At 38.3% G+C, this 18,391-nt stretch overlaps 1 protein-coding gene across 1 annotated transcript in view; it reads right to left on the minus strand.

Moving 5' to 3' along the window:
• Nucleotides 1-294: 294 nt before the first annotated feature.
• LOC131051396 (mediator of RNA polymerase II transcription subunit 9) overlaps nucleotides 295-18,391 on the minus strand; it is an 83,068-nt gene continuing 64,971 nt past the window's right edge. Inside the window, exons 4-5 of the mRNA XM_057985906.2 lie at nucleotides 1,281-1,339; nucleotides 295-1,134 (exon numbers count right to left, since the gene is read on the minus strand). Of these exons, the coding sequence (XP_057841889.1) occupies nucleotides 1,080-1,134; nucleotides 1,281-1,339 (114 nt within the window). The 3' untranslated portion in view covers nucleotides 295-1,079. The remainder of the gene's footprint in view (nucleotides 1,135-1,280; nucleotides 1,340-18,391) is intronic.

An 18,391-nucleotide genomic window follows, 5' to 3' on the forward strand; every position in this document is an offset into this window, starting at 1 on the left:
TCTCTTTAATTGTATCCATTTCGCATCGGCACGATAAAAAACACAGAAAACTAAAAATAAGAACTTCAATCCAATCAACTTCAAGGAATCTGATTGCTTTATGAAAAATAGAAAAAGATAACTTACAAATTACTAATATAAAGCCCAGAAATTTGCTTAGTGTGTTAATGCTATTGTTTTGATTATATGGTTTTACATTTATGTGACTCCATAGCAAGTTAAACCTATAAACTAGCATGAAGATACCATAAAAGATTGCCATAACAAGACTTAACAAACTTGTTATAACACAGCTCAAACCTGAAATGTGAAGCAGTTGCATTATAGATAATATTAGGTGCTATCTGCTTGCCAGTTGTATTGTAATTTAACCAAGTAATCCACCAATTGGTAGTCTTTTGGCATTATTACCCATTTTCTGATATATATTGTGCATATTTGACTGTACTCACAAAAATCCAAAGTAACCATCATTTGTGTGTATTTTCTAAAAAATAAATCTATATTTCGTATCTTACAAAACAATGAATTCTAACCTGCAAAATAGACCATTTCTATTACTTGTTTAGAAGCGCAGAAACAAATCTCACCGAAGGGTGTAGCGAAAAATCCCAATATAACCTTTTTAAATGCTTCTTGGCCTCCTATCCTGCATGTAGAACTGACTGCAGATATTTATTTCCCAAGTTGATGTGTTAGCATTCTCCTCTTTCCAGCACTAAAATCTTATTTAGAAATGCCTGTGTGATTTGTGGGTCCACTTGTCTTGTGATTATTGCCAACACAGATGTTACTCTAGAAACTACAAGCTTGTTCATAACAAATTTACAATCCTGTTGTCACAATTTCATTACACTTCAATAACTAGCTTGTCAATGATGACTTCAGTTGAAAGATGCGACAGTACACCAGAAATTCACTAATGGTTATATTGTCAGTTTTACAGTTCTTAATATGTCTTTCATCATTTGGAAACATGCAAAGTTACAAGCTTTAGATCTACAAATATCATATCCCTAACACGGGACTTCGATCCTGAAAATTACTCATATTTGTCATTCTGGCATATTTCTTTGAGATCACGATGATCCGATGTAGTTGTCCACCATACCTAAGTACTTTGTGATCAAATCCCTGTGAGCAAGAACATTATTCATAAAGAAGTGCAAAAACTAAAAATATGGAGTCAAAAGTAGTAAATTACAGGACTCAAATGGAGAATGTAACTTTTAAAGTTTAAACACAGTGATTATCGCTAATAGATAAATAGAAAAACAAACCTCCGATGGTTTAGTTGCTTTTCATATTCTTCTAGCTTCTGCTTTTGACCAGAAACAGTCTGTAAATTGCAATGTAACATCTAGATATCAAACATGGCAATCCCATGCTTTACAATTAAATCACACCAAATTTTCAAAAAAATACCTAAAGTTTTGCAAATGCCTACAAGAATTAAATCTGTAGATCAAAATTGTGTGCCACTGAAGCTTTATAAACAAGCATGAACTACAACATCAATCCTAAAAGGACCTTCACAGAGAAACTATAGTTAATCCTAGAACTCCAAAGAAACTCATAGAAATTTATGTGTACTTTGATAAACCGAGAAATATCCCCGTGACATTATTAGGGGACAAGATTTAGCCTAAAAAAATTAAGGGATGTTTTTGTTAAATGTCCAATGATTAGCAACTAAAACTTAAAAGAAAAGTAATACTAAATAATTAAAAGAAAATGCATTCAGATAAATATCAATTTTCAATGGGGAGGATAATTCAAGAAGATATTTGGAGTCCTTAACCCTAAAATTCAGGTCTGATTACTTCTTCTTTGTCAGTGGTGGTATAAAAGGAACCCAATGATAAGGAGTAGACTGAGGTTAAGAGGAAGAAAAAGAAAGAGCTGGGAAGCAGTATTCATCTGATGTGAAGAAGATCAGCTTTGTTGTCAGTCTGTCAGAGGAGCACAGATATGATTCCTCTGTTATGGTGTTGTATTTGTGTTATACAATTAGATGTAATTTTGCCTGTGTTAATGCTGTTGAGGTGTTACAGCCATGGAAATCGACCTCACTGATTCGGGCGACTAAAACTTCCTAAGTTTACTATAAAAAAAATGAATTTACAGGATACATAGATTTACCTAACTCTTTCTCTTGCAAGCATGCAGACCACTAAAATGCTTTGAAGTTCGAAGAATCTTTTTTTCACATATTTTCTTATACAGTGGATGTTATCCTTTTCTTAACTCCTTGAGCAAAAATGTGTATATCATCATTTTGAATGCTCTTAAATGGATCCAAGTCATTCAGATTGACATTGAGATAAGAGGTTTTTGTTGTCACAAAAGTTTGCACCCTTGCTGAGCTATCAACCCAGCAAACTTGTGAAACGTGGGAACAACCCCGAAGTGTGGGACCTTGCGCAACATGTTGAATCTCCAAAGAAGACCAACTTCCTTTTCCAAATGCAGGTGTTGAACCAATCCAACACTTCAAATCCTACTTCTAAACCTACTATAAAAGTTTGTAGGAAAAGAGAGGCGAGAAAATGCAGAAAGTAAAGAGGCGATGCACCAAGATAAGAGATGTCTATCTCTCCACCCCAAAATGACACAAAGAATCAACACAAACTTTAATTGCATAAATGACACCAAACGCATGCATGGAGGTTAGGGTTTGCTAAATGCCAAAAAGGAAGAAGGTTTCCCAAAAGTCACACTCAGAAACAAGTCAACACGATATGCATGAGTCGAAGAGAGGCAAAAATGATAATTTTGATTCATTCTTAGGCCAATGGAAAAACTTACAGTTGCAAAAATGCAAAAAATATAAAAGTCTTTAGAAGTGAAAGAGCAAAAGATAGCCCAAACTACCAGGGAGAGAACCCTTTACAATGAGACTTAACAACCTATTTATAGCAAACTAGTTACACTGAAGAAACCAATGGTCAAAGAGGGGAAACCTCCTCAAAAAGTTGATCCTACCAAGGAAACCCTGTAATCCTTTCTTGTGACTAGGGAGTGGAAGAGAAAGAATAGCCTCCACTCATTCCGAATCAATGGCTATGCCCTCCTTGAATACAATGTGTCCCAACAATCTCCCTTGATCAGCAGCGAATACACATTTGTTTGGGTTCAAGGACACACCATATTCCCTACATTTTATGAACACCTGCTCAAGATGATCAAAATGATCAACTGTATGCTTTGAATAAACAATTATATCATCAAAGTATATAAGCATGAACTCTACTAATACACCCTTGAAAGCCATGTCCATTGCTCTTTGCAAGGTGGCACTGGCATAGGTTAGCCAAAAGGCATCTTACAATAAGCATAGGCACCCCACTTATAGTAAATGCAATCTTATATTGGTTTGACTCTTGGACCAAAAACTGGTTGTAGCCTGAATACCCAACCAAGAATGAAAATCTTTCTAAGCCATTGACCTTTTGTACAATATGTTACATGGAGGCAAGGGGATAATGATCCTTTAGGAAGGCTGTATTGAGGTCCCTAAAGTCTACACATAGTCTAATCTCCCCATTCTTCTTTCTCACAAGGGCAAGGTTAGCCACCCAAGAGGAGTGTTTGATACAAAAGATGATATTGGATTCTATAAGTTTGAGTGGCTCAATTTTGGGGTTTATTGGCCTTTGCTTTTGTCTAACTGGTTTCGCATCCAAGTCTAGTTCTATAGTATGTTGGGCTAGCTAGGGTCAAAACCCTTTAAATATTCATAAGTCCAAGCAACTATGTCATCATATTTTTGACAAAGCTTAACAAAGACCTCTTGCTCAGTTGAGGAACATAGCTTTCCCAAATTTAGTGACTTACCCTCGATAACAACAAATGGCTTATAATCACCTTTCTTCACAACCAAGTTCATTTTTTTCTTAAGTTGGTCATTTGAGTTGAATATGCCTTCCAAGGTAACTAGACCTTTATGCAACTTGTTAGAGTTAAGCTGCATAATTTGACTTCCATATTGGTCTTGCAGCATAGACTGATTTTTAGCAGAAAATTTTGCTTCATTTTGCAAGAAATTGACAATCTGCAAATCACTTTCAAATGCTAGCCAATTTGCTTGATTGTTTGGGACAGCAGGCCTCACAACAAGCCTAATGTGTTGTTCCTTCTTGTTTGCAACATGCACTAGTATGTCAAAATGAGCACCAACTACTGCGAGTCTATGAGCATGTTTATTTTGACTCCTAGGAATGCTTTGGATGTTGCAGGCCTCAAATCCTTCAATCAAGTCCCAAACCCTATGTTTGTATGATTTGAGTAAGCTGTTCTTTGTTATGCTCTGAGCTCTTATATGATTAACAATCAACTCACTATCCCCAAATACTTGTAAAGATTTGATCTTTCTTTCTTGTGCAAGTTGGTGACCTTGGACCAGGGCTTCATACTCAACCACATTATTTGGTGCAGCCAAAATGAAGCCTAAAAGAGAAGAAATATTTCTCTTGCTCAGGAGAAACAAGAATTACACCAGCACCTGCACCATTCTTGTTTCTTGAACCATCAAAAAACATGCTCCATAACCCCTCTGGATCTTCTTGCACCTTGATGAGGTTAGGAATAGGAAGGATCTAATGAATGCAATGGGTGCCAAGCCCGATTTCCTCAGTTTCAATTAATTGATCAGCTGAAAAGCATTGCCCCACTCATCTAGTAAGCAATCAGGAACCTCCTCTAGAAGAGTAGCAAGTTCATGAACAATACACCCGCTCCCTCTTCATGCAAAGTGTGATTCATGTTCATAGGGTTGTGGGTATAGGGCTCAGTGTGATTTTTTGCAATGGGTTCTACTTTTATGGTAACCCTAGTACCATACCTTGTTCCAAATAGCATGTGGGACCAATATGAAGACAAGTATCCACCTATCTTCAGGGTAAAGTCTCTAGACAAACAGAAGGCAAAGAAGGCAGGGAGGTCAATGACTAATATGTCTTACAAGACAATGCAACCAGGACATGTGTGCAAGGTTAACTTCAATTTTTTAACAACTCCTACCATCCTAACAAAGATACCATCTAGTTGGACAACCCCTTTAGTCATAGGTCCATATTCTATAACAAGATCAGCTACCTTCTTAGGCATGATTGAGCTACTAGCTTTTGAATCTATCATGCAGTTATGAACTCAATTGTCTCCTATGATTAAAGAGAGATAGAAGGGGGGAGGCTTACTTATTTTGCTTGAATCTTTTTCCTCCTTAGGTTGTACCAAACTGGTTCAAACTGCTTTCTTGTTGATTGTTGCCTCATCATTTTATTGGTTGATGTCCTTCAATGCCTCCTTAAGCAAATCCCTTTGAGATGGGATGGAAAGGGCATCCCACATAGTGACATTGAGATTGGCCTTCTTCATTTAGTCAACTATGTTGAAAGGAAAGACAACTGATTCTGAAGGCCCTTTCGTAACATCGAGTTTTGTCCTTGTCATTGGGGCGACCTGAGGCTCCTCCTACCTCTTGCTGCCTTGAACAATATTTTGACTTGTATTCTGGAGAACTACTTTGTGTGTTGGAGTTTGGGCTTATGTTGAAGGTGTGACACTTTCTACCACTCTCCTTTTTGACCTTATGTATTGTATAATAGCATCACCACTTGTCCGATTTATACCACAGACATCTGCTTCCTGCCAATTGACAAAAGTAGAATCTCCTTGTATGTGAGCTTGATTACTAACACTTGGCTGATTTGGATCATATTGTTGGTCGGAGGTGTTTGAATCATTTTGCACTACTAGAGTTTGGACAAACTCTCCATTTTGGCATGCACTTTGGTTGTGTGGCTAATTGCATGGTTGACACCAATCATGCTCTTGGGCAAGATTGTTCTGCATTAGAACTGTTGCCTATGAGTTACTTGCAGCTATAGGGCTCACGGTATTCAAGGGCCTTGCATAATTCCATTGGTTTTACCCTTGAAAAAGTGGTCTTTTACGTTGGTAATTTTGATTTTGTGCTTGATAAGGCTTGCTATGCTAAGCTTGTTGCCTCCTTAGTGTCACCAACTCATTGCCAAATATCTGCAAGAATGTTGACTTCATGGAGAACATTTGAGCATGATGTGGATGGCTAACATGTAGACGCGACCGAAATAGGAGCCAAGGTAGGCTGTTGGGTAGGAGCTTCTAGGAATAGAGGCATCGGTGGCCTTGGAGAATTCTATCCCATACCTTCTGAAATTTGAAGTTAAAATCTTCCATGAATTCATGAGGTGCCCTCTTTGTTGTAGTTAGTTGTTCAACAAGTGATAGGTGATCACTTTTGTCTTCAAATCGTTCACATAACTTCTCCCCAAACTCGTCCCAATTGTGAATGGAGTTAGGTTGCAACCCTCTGTACCATTGCAAGGCTTTTCCTTTCAAGGATGTGGCCAAGAGCCTAACAGCAACTATCCTCGATGACATTATGGACGGAGAAGATATTTGCAATGTCTTGAATCTGCTCTATGGGGGTGATGATTGTCTCACCAGTAAAATAGGGTATACTTTTTAGTGCAACCACTGGTATATCATTTCTTTGGGCTAAAATGAGAGGACTTCCCCAATTGAAGGTGACAAAAACCTGATTTCTATCCATGTGAAACAAGGGTCTATTGAAATGAGTAGTGGGAGCCCTAGATTGCAATGATCTTGTGAATCAGATCTACCTCTACTTCTAGAATTTGAAAATGAGAGCTCTAAAAATTAAAAGTCACCTCTAGAAGACAACCTTGTTTGAATTCTAGAAATGAAATCAATGGCGCATCATAAAGAAGAGACCAGATCTGTGAGGAAAGTTGCCAATTGCTTGAAGAAAGATCTCCTCAAGGCCAAAATGCTAAGTGCAACACCATGTTCTTAGCATGAAAGTTGGAAATTTTAGATGGAACTGCATAACCAATAGATTTTCCTTTAAAACATCATGAATGCTTGGTCCCACTGGGCGTGCTAGACTATTGTCAAAAAAGTTTGCACCCATGTTGAGCTATCAACACAGCAACCTTGTGAAACATGGAAACAACCCCGAAATGTGGGAGCTTGCACAAGGGGTTGAATCTTCGAAGAAAGTCGGCTTCCTTCCTTTTCCAAGTGTAGGTGTTGAACTAACCCAACACTTCAAATCTAAGTTACCGGTTCTTGAGGTTTAGGCCTGGGTCCGGGTCCTGGTTCGTGCCCAGTCCTAGTCCAGCCTGGGTTCGACCTGGGTTCCACCCGAGTCCTTCCCAGGTGGCTGGGTTCCCTGTGGGTCCTGTTTAGGCCTGGGTCCGGGTCCTGGTTCGTGCCCAGTCCCGGTCCAGCCTGGGTTCGACCAAGGTTCCACCCGGGTCCTTCCCAGGTGGTTGGGTTCCCTGTGGGTCCTGTGCAGGACCCACAGGGAACCCAGCCACCTGGGAAGGACCCGGGTGGAACCCAGGTCGAACCCAGGAGGACCCGAATGAACCCAAGCCCGTGGGTTCCCAAAAACGGGGCCCACAGGTCAAAAAACAATAAAAACCAATAAAAAAGTACTTTAAAAAATAGTTAATTAATAATTAAACCCTAATTCTCCCCTTTAGGATTTGGTTTACGTACACTCCAACCTTCGTTTGTTGTCACATAAGGACCTTGAATATAATGTGGGTGCAACAAGGGATTGGGATCTAGCCCCAGAGTGTGCTGATTTAGATGCTACAGTTGCACAACTTGCCCAAGTCTCTATAGACGAGGCAACTATGGAACTTGAGAGAGACTTGGCTAGTGGGTGTGACATTCCATTCAATAGTGGTTCAATAGATGCTGGATTTGAACCACTTGATGACCTTGGGCTTGGGTTGGATGGTTCAGATGAAGATGAATATGGAATTTAAATCCCATAGATGGCTTGTAATTTGAATTTTTATTGTGTCATGACATATTCACATTTTGAAACTTGAATCAGTTGAAACTTGAAACTTGAATATTATCTTTTTTGCAAATTATGAATATGATATTAGACTTTAGTTATTAGTTTACTGATAACATTTGCGATATATGGATATTTATTGTCATTGGCAATTATGGATTTATGATTTATGTATGTAAAGTCACATTGTATATTTTATTTTTGTATGGATTGTATATATTGAAGATATATATAATATATGTGTATATATATATAAATTTATAATTAATATATGTATATATGTACGGACGAACCCGTACCCATACGCAAGAAAAAAAAAATTTTGCCGAACCTGCGAATCCGAACCCGAACCGGTAACTTAGCTTCAAATCCTACTTCTAAACCTACACTAACAACTTGTAGGAGAAAAGAGGCGAGAAAATGTAGAAAGTAAAGAGGTGATGCACCAAGATAAGATGTCTCTCTCCCAACCTCAAAATGACACAAAGAATCGACCAAAAGACCTTGGAGATGCACAAACTTCAATTGCATGAATGACACCAAATGCATGCATGGAGGTCAAGGATTGCTGAATGTCAAAAGAGAAGAAGGTTTCCCACAAGTCACACTTAGAAACAAGTTAACATAGCATATATGTGAGGGAAATCCATGAAACACACACTTATCATGAAGATAAGAAGATATACACAGCATGCATAAGTCGAAGAGAGGCAAGAATGATGATTTCAATTCATTCTTTGGCTAATGGCCAAACTTATAGTTGCAAAAATGCAAGAAATATACAAGTCTTCAAGAGAAGTGAGAGCAAAAGATAGCTCGAACTAGCAAGCAGAGAACCCTTCATAATGAGGCTTAATAGCCTATTTATAGAAAACTAGTCGCAAAGAAGAAACCAATGGTCAAAAAGGGGACACGTTGACTCTTGCGTGTACAAGAGAATGCTAGTTTGGGAAAAATGCCAAGCAGCCGGAACTGACATGATTGTGCATGCAAGAAACCTAACCATACTCTGACAAGGTAACCCCAAGAAGGAAATTACATTTGGAAAGTGGATTTCCTGACAATCCATAGTCAAAGCATGTAGACCTAACATGAAAACCATCAAGCAACCATAAATAGGCATGGCCTTGGACTCCACTTGATAGCATCCAGCAGAATACATTAAAAGTGCCCTTGTAGCTCCACAGATCGAAATAGACAAATTGTAGGGGTTGGTGAAAAATTAAGAGCCCTGAGTGTTGATCACGCCATCTGGAAGTGTTGTTGGTCATTGGAGATCGAGCATCCGGCCTTTAGGAAACCAACTCTAACGATGAGGAGACAAGAATCTCGAAGTCCAACACACCAAAGGGACAAGAGGGAAGCAGGAGAAGGATTTCGGGTTATGGGGTTCGGGGAAACAGTCTAATGCTTGCCAAAAGGGTAACAGTTAGGCTGGTTCCCCGAAATCCGACAAAGGAAGGGATTTTGAATCTCGGGGTTCAGGGAAACGACCTAACACTTACCAAAAGAGTAAGGCTTAGACCAGTTTCCTGAAATCCGAACTCCAACAAAGGAAGGTATTTCGGGTTTCGGGGTTCAAGAAAGCAGTTTAACACTTACCAAAAGGGAAATAGTCTAACACTTACCAAAAGAGTAAGGATTAGACCAATTCCCCAAAATCTAACAAAGGAAGGGATTTTGGATTTTGGAGTTCAAGGAAATAGTCTAACGCTTACCAAAAGAGTAAGGTTTAGACTGGTTCCCCGAAATCCGAAATCCAACAAAGGGATTTCAAATTTTGGGGTTCGGGAAAGTGGTCTAACGCTTACCAAAAGTGTAACGGTTATAGACCAATTCTCCAAAATCCAAAATCCAATGAGGGAAGGGATTTCAGATTTTGGGGTTCGAGGAAATAGTCCAATGCTTACCAAAAGAGTAAGGGTTAGACCAGTTCCTCTGATCCAACAAAGGAAGGGATTTTGGATTTTGGGGTTCAAGGAAACAGTCTAATGCTTACCAAAAGAGTAAGGGTTAGACTGGTTCCCTGAAATCCAAAATCCAATGAAGGAAGGTATTGAGGTTTGGGGAAATGATCTAACGCTACCAAAAGAGTAAGGGTTAGACCAATTCCCCAAACTCTAACAAAGAAAAAGTTAAGGAGAGTGGGTCAGTAAGCCTCGGGGACCAAAGGCAAGATATAAGGATTGAAGGGAAGGCTTAAAGTCCGACCCATGACAAAAGAACACTCAAGAATTTTTCTTATTCCCTAACTTGGCACTTGATCAACTAGGGTAGAACTGGTCTAAAGAACATATCTCTGATCGGTTCTCACTGATGGACCAAGGGTGTCATAAAATGAAAATAGTTCCATTAGTGCGTGAAAACAAATGATTGAAAATATTAAAATATAGGTAGAGGTGAGTTTAAATTCAACAAGAAATGTCAAAGTGCCTTGAATGTTTGTCCTACTCAAATAACAAATTTTCCTACAGCTGAAAAAAAAACATATGGGCTCTAGGAATTTGATCTCCTACCTTATGAATCGAACCTTCTAATTCGATGACTTAAGTTTCCAAATAATTTGATTCAAATGAGGATGCCATGAGCTTGCGCTTCCATGCCCACATGATGGCTTTACATAAAAATTTGGAAGTCATTCTTTATCATCCTTGTAGATAAAATCTTCCACAAAATCCTTCATTAAGTCAAGATTTATTTATCAAAGCTACTAGATAACTATGTTGTTCAAAAAGGATATTGTCTCTCCTCTTAAAGATCTTTTCCCAAATCTTCTGAAAACTTTCTCAAGAGATAAATTAGAGTTGAAGAGCAATAGTACAACCTCAATAGGCCAACTTATTAATGTTGAAACTTTATATTCTTTTTTAATATTCTAGAGGTTTGAAAGCTTTACAGCGAAGTCCTTACAGTAGCAAATTTTAGATATCTAGGAGCATTTAACAAAAAATCAAAAACTCGAATCATGCAGCCTAAACACCATAGCTCTAATCAAATGGAAATTTTTATATTTTAAACACTGACGTTTGGAACCAACTTTTTTATTATAATCAACAAATTCAACACCTATTTTCCATAACTTAAGATACAAAGTTGACTGTAAAGGTTAAAAAGCTTTACAGGGAACAAACATATTATTTGGTCTACATTTGGAAATGGGGATGGAGACCTCCCATGTACAGGGGATAGAAAGCTGAATTTGGGGTTTATAACTCCAAAGACTCGCTGTATTGAGTATAAGTCATACTGTAAATGACTTATGCATCATGCATTTTCCAATTTGAATATTAGAAAAGATTAGTTAAAGATTCAAGCATACTCAAGCAGTAATTGGGAAACTGCATATATGCTATCTTCCACTTGAATGCTAGAAAAGATTAATTAAAGGTTCATGAATAGTTAGGAGATATGCAATCTTCTGATCTGAACACTAGAGAAGATTAATTTGAGGTTCATGACTACTTGGGAAATAGAAGAGAAAATGGAAATATGCAATCTTCCACTTTGAATATTAGAAAAAATGGGCTAAGAGCTTCATACACAGCCAGGACATCAGTGAGAAAATGCAACTTTGCAATCTTTTAATGTACATTTTCTCAAATACTTGCCAAGTGGCTAACCTAGTTCTAATTTAAGTCAAGTACATTCAAAGACAAGTGTATATATGTTGCATCCAGTAAGTCAAAAGGCAAGTGCCTAGTTGTAATTTACATCAAACTAGATTCAAAGTCAGTGCCTAATTGTAACTTAATTCAACTTAGATTCAAAGTCAAGTATATAAATGTCAAATCAAATAATAGCCTAGCTTCACTACAAGAACTAATCGGATCTCCTTACTCCTTTATCGAGTTCTTTTGTGGCTCCAAGCATTTGTGCAGTTTGGGAATTTGTAAAAGCCTTACCTTAGCACAAGGAGTGAACTCAAGACTAGTTAACTGTTTATCTTCTTTCAACTCGAACATCCAATTGTGGTCTACCAACTCTAAAAAATATTATTGGAAGCCCTTGAGAAGAAACACATAAGCCTTACCTTTCTATAAGAACGCAATTAATCTATTAGATATATGTACCCCTCTACTCTTAGCAATTGGATTCCTTAGTAACATGTAAAGAAACAAGCAACAATTTTGATAGCTAAAACTGATTCAAAGACCCAATTCCTTTAGACCTGGCATATCAATGACATTGTGACATGTTGTCCATAGTCTTAAATAACACTATCCAAACAAATCACGTCTTATAAAGGTTACTGTTGATCTGTGTTTTATGACACTTTGAACACAAAATAAAGTATTGAATGCTCTATCCTCTCTTGAACATAAATCTTCTCAAATGCTGAATGGAAGGATCACTTCAGATGACACCAAGGTTTATATATGTTAGGTCTTGACATGTGGATAGCTTCAATGGTTGATGTGATTGCTGTTTTTCCAAGTAGACTTACATAGTTGTTCTTAGGAAATGAATCTTCCAAACTCAAGGAATGCTCTATGAGTCTATTCTATGCTTTCGAATGATATGCAATGAGGCTCTATACTTACTAATAATGGATGATTGAAAAAAAAAAAGCGCAAAATGATTAAGGGTTGAGGAATGCTAAACTGAAGCTAGGAATGCAAGGACAATGGACGATCTCTACTGAAATTCAACTAAGTTTTTCTTTGACAGACAAGGAACAACTCCACAAAGCTAGTGCAATCTTCTTAGGTAAGCATATGATATCCAAATCACCACCAACAACATAGACACCATCAAGGAGATGAATATCAGTGGGCAAGTAGCAATCGAAGTTAAGCTTGGACAAAGGAGTTCAATTGACTACGCAAGGTACTTCACAAACAACGAAATACTAGTAGTATGAACATCTGAATTTCACCATCAATCATACACAAAGATCTTCCATTCATCTAAAACCATAGTTACTAGGAGACCTGTCTCCTACCTGTTGATGTGTTTTCCATGCACATGCTAACACAGAATAAAATACCAAGGTATCTTATCCTCTCTTGAACAAAGTTTCCCCGAATGCTAAAGATTCCGCCTAAGGATCATTCGAGAAGACTCCAAGGTTCTTATATATAGGTCTCTAGGTGTGGATAAGCTCTTATGGTGTGATGTGATTATGCTGGAATCACAAGGGGACTTACATTCGAATGCCTGAGCGTCTGATCTGTTGGAACGTGAATCCTATCTACTGGCTAGAAGATAAAGAAATATCAAAAGGTGCAGGGTATGGAGAATCTAATCTAAGACCTAGAATGCAAGAAGATGGATGAACAACTAGGTGGAGTCCTACTGGGCTGGGTCTTACCATCAAGTTGAACAATCCAACACCAACTCAGTGCGATCTTCTAAGGAATGCTTCGAATATGTTCAAATCGTACACTATCAGACACTGAACACCATTCAAGTTAATGCATGAACAATAGACGCGTAACGACTTGAAGTTAAGCTCATTCTATGCCAGTTGACCACGTAGGGCGCACTTACAATCAGCAAGAGGCTAGTGGTTTGGACTAGGCGGATTCCACGCGAGTGCATTCAATAACTTCCTTCATTTAATCTAATTAACCACCATCTAAAATGAAGATTCAACAAGAGACCATGCGTATTGCAAAATAATGACACATTTCACCATAACTTCAATGAAAATGGAGTTCATTTACAATCACAGCAACAATTTCTTGCCTTCTCTTCCTAATCTACTCTAATTGATATTCTAGCTACTAACTCTTAGCTACTCTAACCTCTATTAACCAACTATTAACCTTTACAAATGAAGAGCCAGAGCTTTATATAGGGAGCTCTTTACAATTTGATGGCTCTGATTGATTTACGATCAATGGCTAGGATTACAAGATAAAAACCCTAATTAGGGTTTGTTATAACACACTCCTTTAGCCAATGAGAAAATTACATTCAATATTTGAGAACCAATAAGAAACAAGGGTAGGTGCCTCGAAGTTTGTGCCATCACTGGTGAGTCAGGTACATTGAATCTGGACATGCTGAGGTGGACCTATCTGACTGGAGGGATAGTGACTGGGATGCCACCTTGTCTGGCATTTGTGCCTTGGTTAGTCTTCTTCTGTCCTTGGTGTACTTGATGAATGATGTACCCCCTTTACTCCCATGTGTTTGATGAAGCCTCCTGCTTGATTTTGCATTATGGCGATAGGAAGTCATGGTCAAGTCACCTTCTTTAGTAGCTCTCTTTGTCTTGAAGTGTTATAAGATCCTTCGTCTGATATCTTGTGGTTTCTCCATATGGTAGAATGAAGTCTTTGAGGATAGCTTGGAACTCCTTGAACACTTCTCCCAATGCTTTTCTTGAACACTTGAAGTCCTCCTCCATATATTTGAAGTGTCCTTGATGATGATGGGACTGGAATAGGTCATCCTTGTCCTGGCATGATCCTCCTCCATCTGCAAAACAAACCAAAAGATGATTAAGTATACATAATATGTTTATCCTAACATGGCATTTCTTAACTTAAATCATCAACAAGAAGACATTAAAATGAAATTCGCTCTGGATCCTCTCTAGGGACAAGCCCTATAGGAATTTCGCTCTGGACCGTTTGGAAGGGTCAGGAGCGATTTTTGTCAAATGCACAAATCTTGACCATTTCCTTCAACCTCACTTCTAAACCTGTCTTTTATGTCTTATCCCCATCTCAATTTTACTCAATTACCTTAAAAGTGATGTCAATTTCAAAGTGTTTTGGCCAGAAATAAGGCTATCTTAGGATTTCGCTCTAGACCCTTTGGAAGGGTCAGGAGCGAAATTCATGATTAAGACACAATTCCATCCCTTCCTTGCTCCAAATTGCTTCTCAAGGCAAGTATACATTAATCTTTGCTCCACCAATGCCTTAGAAAACCAAATCTAGATCTCAAATATGAGCAAATTAGAGGTTTTTAAGAATTTCGCTCTGGACCCTTTGGAAGGGTCAGGAGCAAAATTATGATTTGCTTGTTTTCCCTCACTTAGCTCCATTCTTCATCCCTTAAGTCATTAAGAACAAGTCTTTGGGCTTCAAAATTGTTTGTGAATGAGCTAGCTTGTAGGTTGGGGCAAGGCATAGTACTTCATGAGGAAATTTGCTCTGGACCCTTTGGAAGGGTCAGGAGCGATTTTCATGCTTTAGGTTGAGTTCCTCCTTCTTCTTACTTTGTTTTCTTTTGATTCTCACCTTTGGATTCCTTTCTCATGAAGACAACACTTATTTGACCCCCAAGAAGGCCTGAAAGGAGGATTTCGCTCCAGACCATGGCCAAGGACAAGACCTATAAAGAATTTTGCTCTGGACCCTTTAGAAGGGTCAGGAGCGAAATTCAAGTTTTTGGACAAAATCCTTCATTTTTCTAACTCCAATCTACCTTGCAAGGCAAAAATGCACCAATCTACCCTCAACCACACCATAGGAACTAAGGTTTTGACCTCACACAAGGAAAAAAATAGTGCTTATGGGAAATTTCGCTCTGGACCCTTTGGAAGGGTCAGGAGCGAAATTCATGATTTGGGTTGATTCCACACTTCTTCTCTCCTCGACTCACTTCAAACTTGATTTCTCCAATTTCTTCTTACCACAATCAAGTCAATTTGCCATCCATTTAACTCAAAACAAAGTCTTTTTAATGCATTAGGCAAAAAAGAGAGTCAAGTTGAGGATTTCGCTCCGGACCCTTTGGAAGGGTTAGGAGCGAAATTCTTCCTTTGGGTTGATTTTCACCACTTTATTGCCTCAAACTACCTTTCAAAGACCAATATGCAACAAAACCTTCCCAACTATGCCTTAGAAGTCAAAGTCTTAGTCATAACAAGGAGCAAATAGGGGTTATGGGAAATTTCGCTCTGGACCCTTTGGAAGGCTCAGGAGCGAAATTTGTCTTTGAGCACATTTCACACCTCCTTTCTCCTTTCCTTGCCTTGGATATAACTTCTCAAGCCTTCTCCTATCATCACCAAGTTGACTTGCTCTCAAAGTGGAGTTTACTTCAAAGTTTTAGAGAGGAAATAAGGTCATTCAAGAATTTCGCTCTGGACCCTTTGGAAGGGTCAGGAGCGAAATTCACATTTAGGCTCAAATCTTGACTTCATCTCCAACATTTCCTTATCCAAACAAGTACTTTGCCTTTAATAATGCCTGGGACGAGGGATTGGTTCATGGTTTTGGACAAGGTAGAATGCCTTAAGGAGGAATTCGCTATGGACCCTTTGGAAGGGTCAGGAGCGAAATTTCTCCTCTAGGCTCAATTCACCTTGTTTTCTACTTGGCTTTGCCTTAGAATCATCCCTTGATGCATTTCCTTCCATAGTCTTGCAAATTAACTCAACCGTTCAATGACTTAGATGAAATCTTAGGTCTTTGGAAAATTTCGCTCTGGACCCTTTGGAAGGGTCAGGAGCGAAATTTGCAATTATGTTCAAATTCCTTACTTTTCATCACTTCACTTTGTTTCACACCTCAACACTCTCTCAACTACGCCATAAGGACAAGGTTTATGAGGCAAATTAAGACCAAGATGGGAGATATAAGGGAATTCGCTCTGGACCCTTTGGAAGGGTCAGGAGCGAAATTGAAATTCGCTATGGACCCTTTGGAAGGGTCAAGAGCGAAATTTGACATGTTAGTCTCTCTGTCAGGATTCATATATGGAATATAACATTTAAGTATACATTTCTTTATATCTTTCTTCTTTCTTATACTTTAAGTTATATTCCATATATATTGTCAGGATGTTTGAGAGTGGTTTCGGACCTCCGGGAGTTATAATGCAAAATCTACTTTTTGGAGGATTCTTCAATTTTCCAGACTTAGTCAAATTTTAGGATCAAAATGACATTCCAGACTCAGCCAAATTTCAGGACATTTGAGGATCAGGATGACATTCCAGACTCCTTAAGGCGAATTCGCTTTGTCCTTGATGTAAGGGATGGGACCTAAGAGGACATTATGCATTCAACCAAGGTTTGATTTAGCAACTTGAAGTGCGACCGGATAGTACACAAAAAAACACCCTAGGAATGATCTAGATAACCCCTAATCACTCAATTGACCTGACCTCTTGAGGAGATCCACCTGACTCAATCCCTTCAATGCAAAGGCTAAGACACTAAAACGACTAACAACAAAACCAAAAGGGCTAACCCCAGAAAGCAAAAAGTGGGGGTCCCCATTTGCAATGGGGCGATGTGTGAAAACATCACAATACTACCCCTGGAGACGCATACCAAAGACGGAGACGCGTCTCTGGAAACTTCTTGACGAAAAATTGGTTGTCGTCTCCAAAGTCTCTCGAACAAAAATTGACGTAACCTGCTAGAATGCTTAGCACAAAATGCAATAAAAGGGCAAAAAAATAAAACAAATAAATAAGATAAGCTTGCAGCAAAGGAAGGTCGTAGGGAAATGACTAATAAGGAAACCATTTCACAGGAAGACAAAAATCCATGCAAAGTTATAATGATTGGATCTATTGACACTGTAGACTTTTTGAGAGGACTGATTTCTCATCATTGTAATAGTCTAAAGAGAAATTGCCTTTACTATTTAACCGACAATATTGAGTGTGCTCAACATCTATATTACCTTACTTTCACAAAAAAAATTAGACTGGCTATGGTATCAGCAATATAAGCAATTTTAATTTCAATTTTTGTTCAATTTAAAGTTAATGTTAAACTTTACCACCGCTCTTGTTTTCAAAGTTCTATATCATGATATTTTTTGGCAAACATAATAAGTCACCAACACTTCAATGACTTTATTATCTCTAGCAACATCAAAGAAACAATTCTTCAAAAACTCTTCTAATTTGTCCTTACAAATGAAATGAGTTGAGCTTATATAGTGCTCTCAATACAAATGAGTGGCCAAGATTGATCTAAAATCAAGAGCCAAGATCATGCCACTTAAACCCTAATTAGGGTTTGTTACAACAAAATACCTAATTATTTCATATCACTAAATATTGACCAATGAGAAAGTAGCATCTTTCTAGCACAAACTACGAGGACGAATCCTCCAATGAGAAAAATTGATGCCACATAGGATCATAACAAACTTTCATCTAGAAGTTTGTTCCCTTTAACTCTTTCTCTACAAGTGAATTCAACGAATCTAGACATGATGCAGTCAAGCTCCTCTATTTGGACACTTGGCATGATCTTAAATTGATCTTCCATGTAATCCAACTCAGCCGAATATGAAATGAAAATCCTTTCCCACTCAGTACCCAAATCATTGATCTTGCCTACAAGTGTCATGAATGACTTAATGTCCTCTAGCTGCCTCTCTGAAACTAATCTAATTGTCCCAAACAAAATACTTCTTACTCTTTTTGTCATCCTGTCAACAGCTATGTCTACTTCTTCCTTCATCTCCATCTCAAGGATTGTTTCAGCTGCTGTTACAATCTTATCATGTATCACCTTGGTCATATCTTGTACTCAGCTACAGCCACTGTTGATATCTTCGAACATTTCTCTTCTCAATCTGAGTG

This window comes from Cryptomeria japonica, chromosome 11 (assembly GCF_030272615.1).
Source record: "Cryptomeria japonica chromosome 11, Sugi_1.0, whole genome shotgun sequence".
Taxonomy (NCBI): Eukaryota; Viridiplantae; Streptophyta; class Pinopsida; order Cupressales; family Cupressaceae; genus Cryptomeria; species Cryptomeria japonica.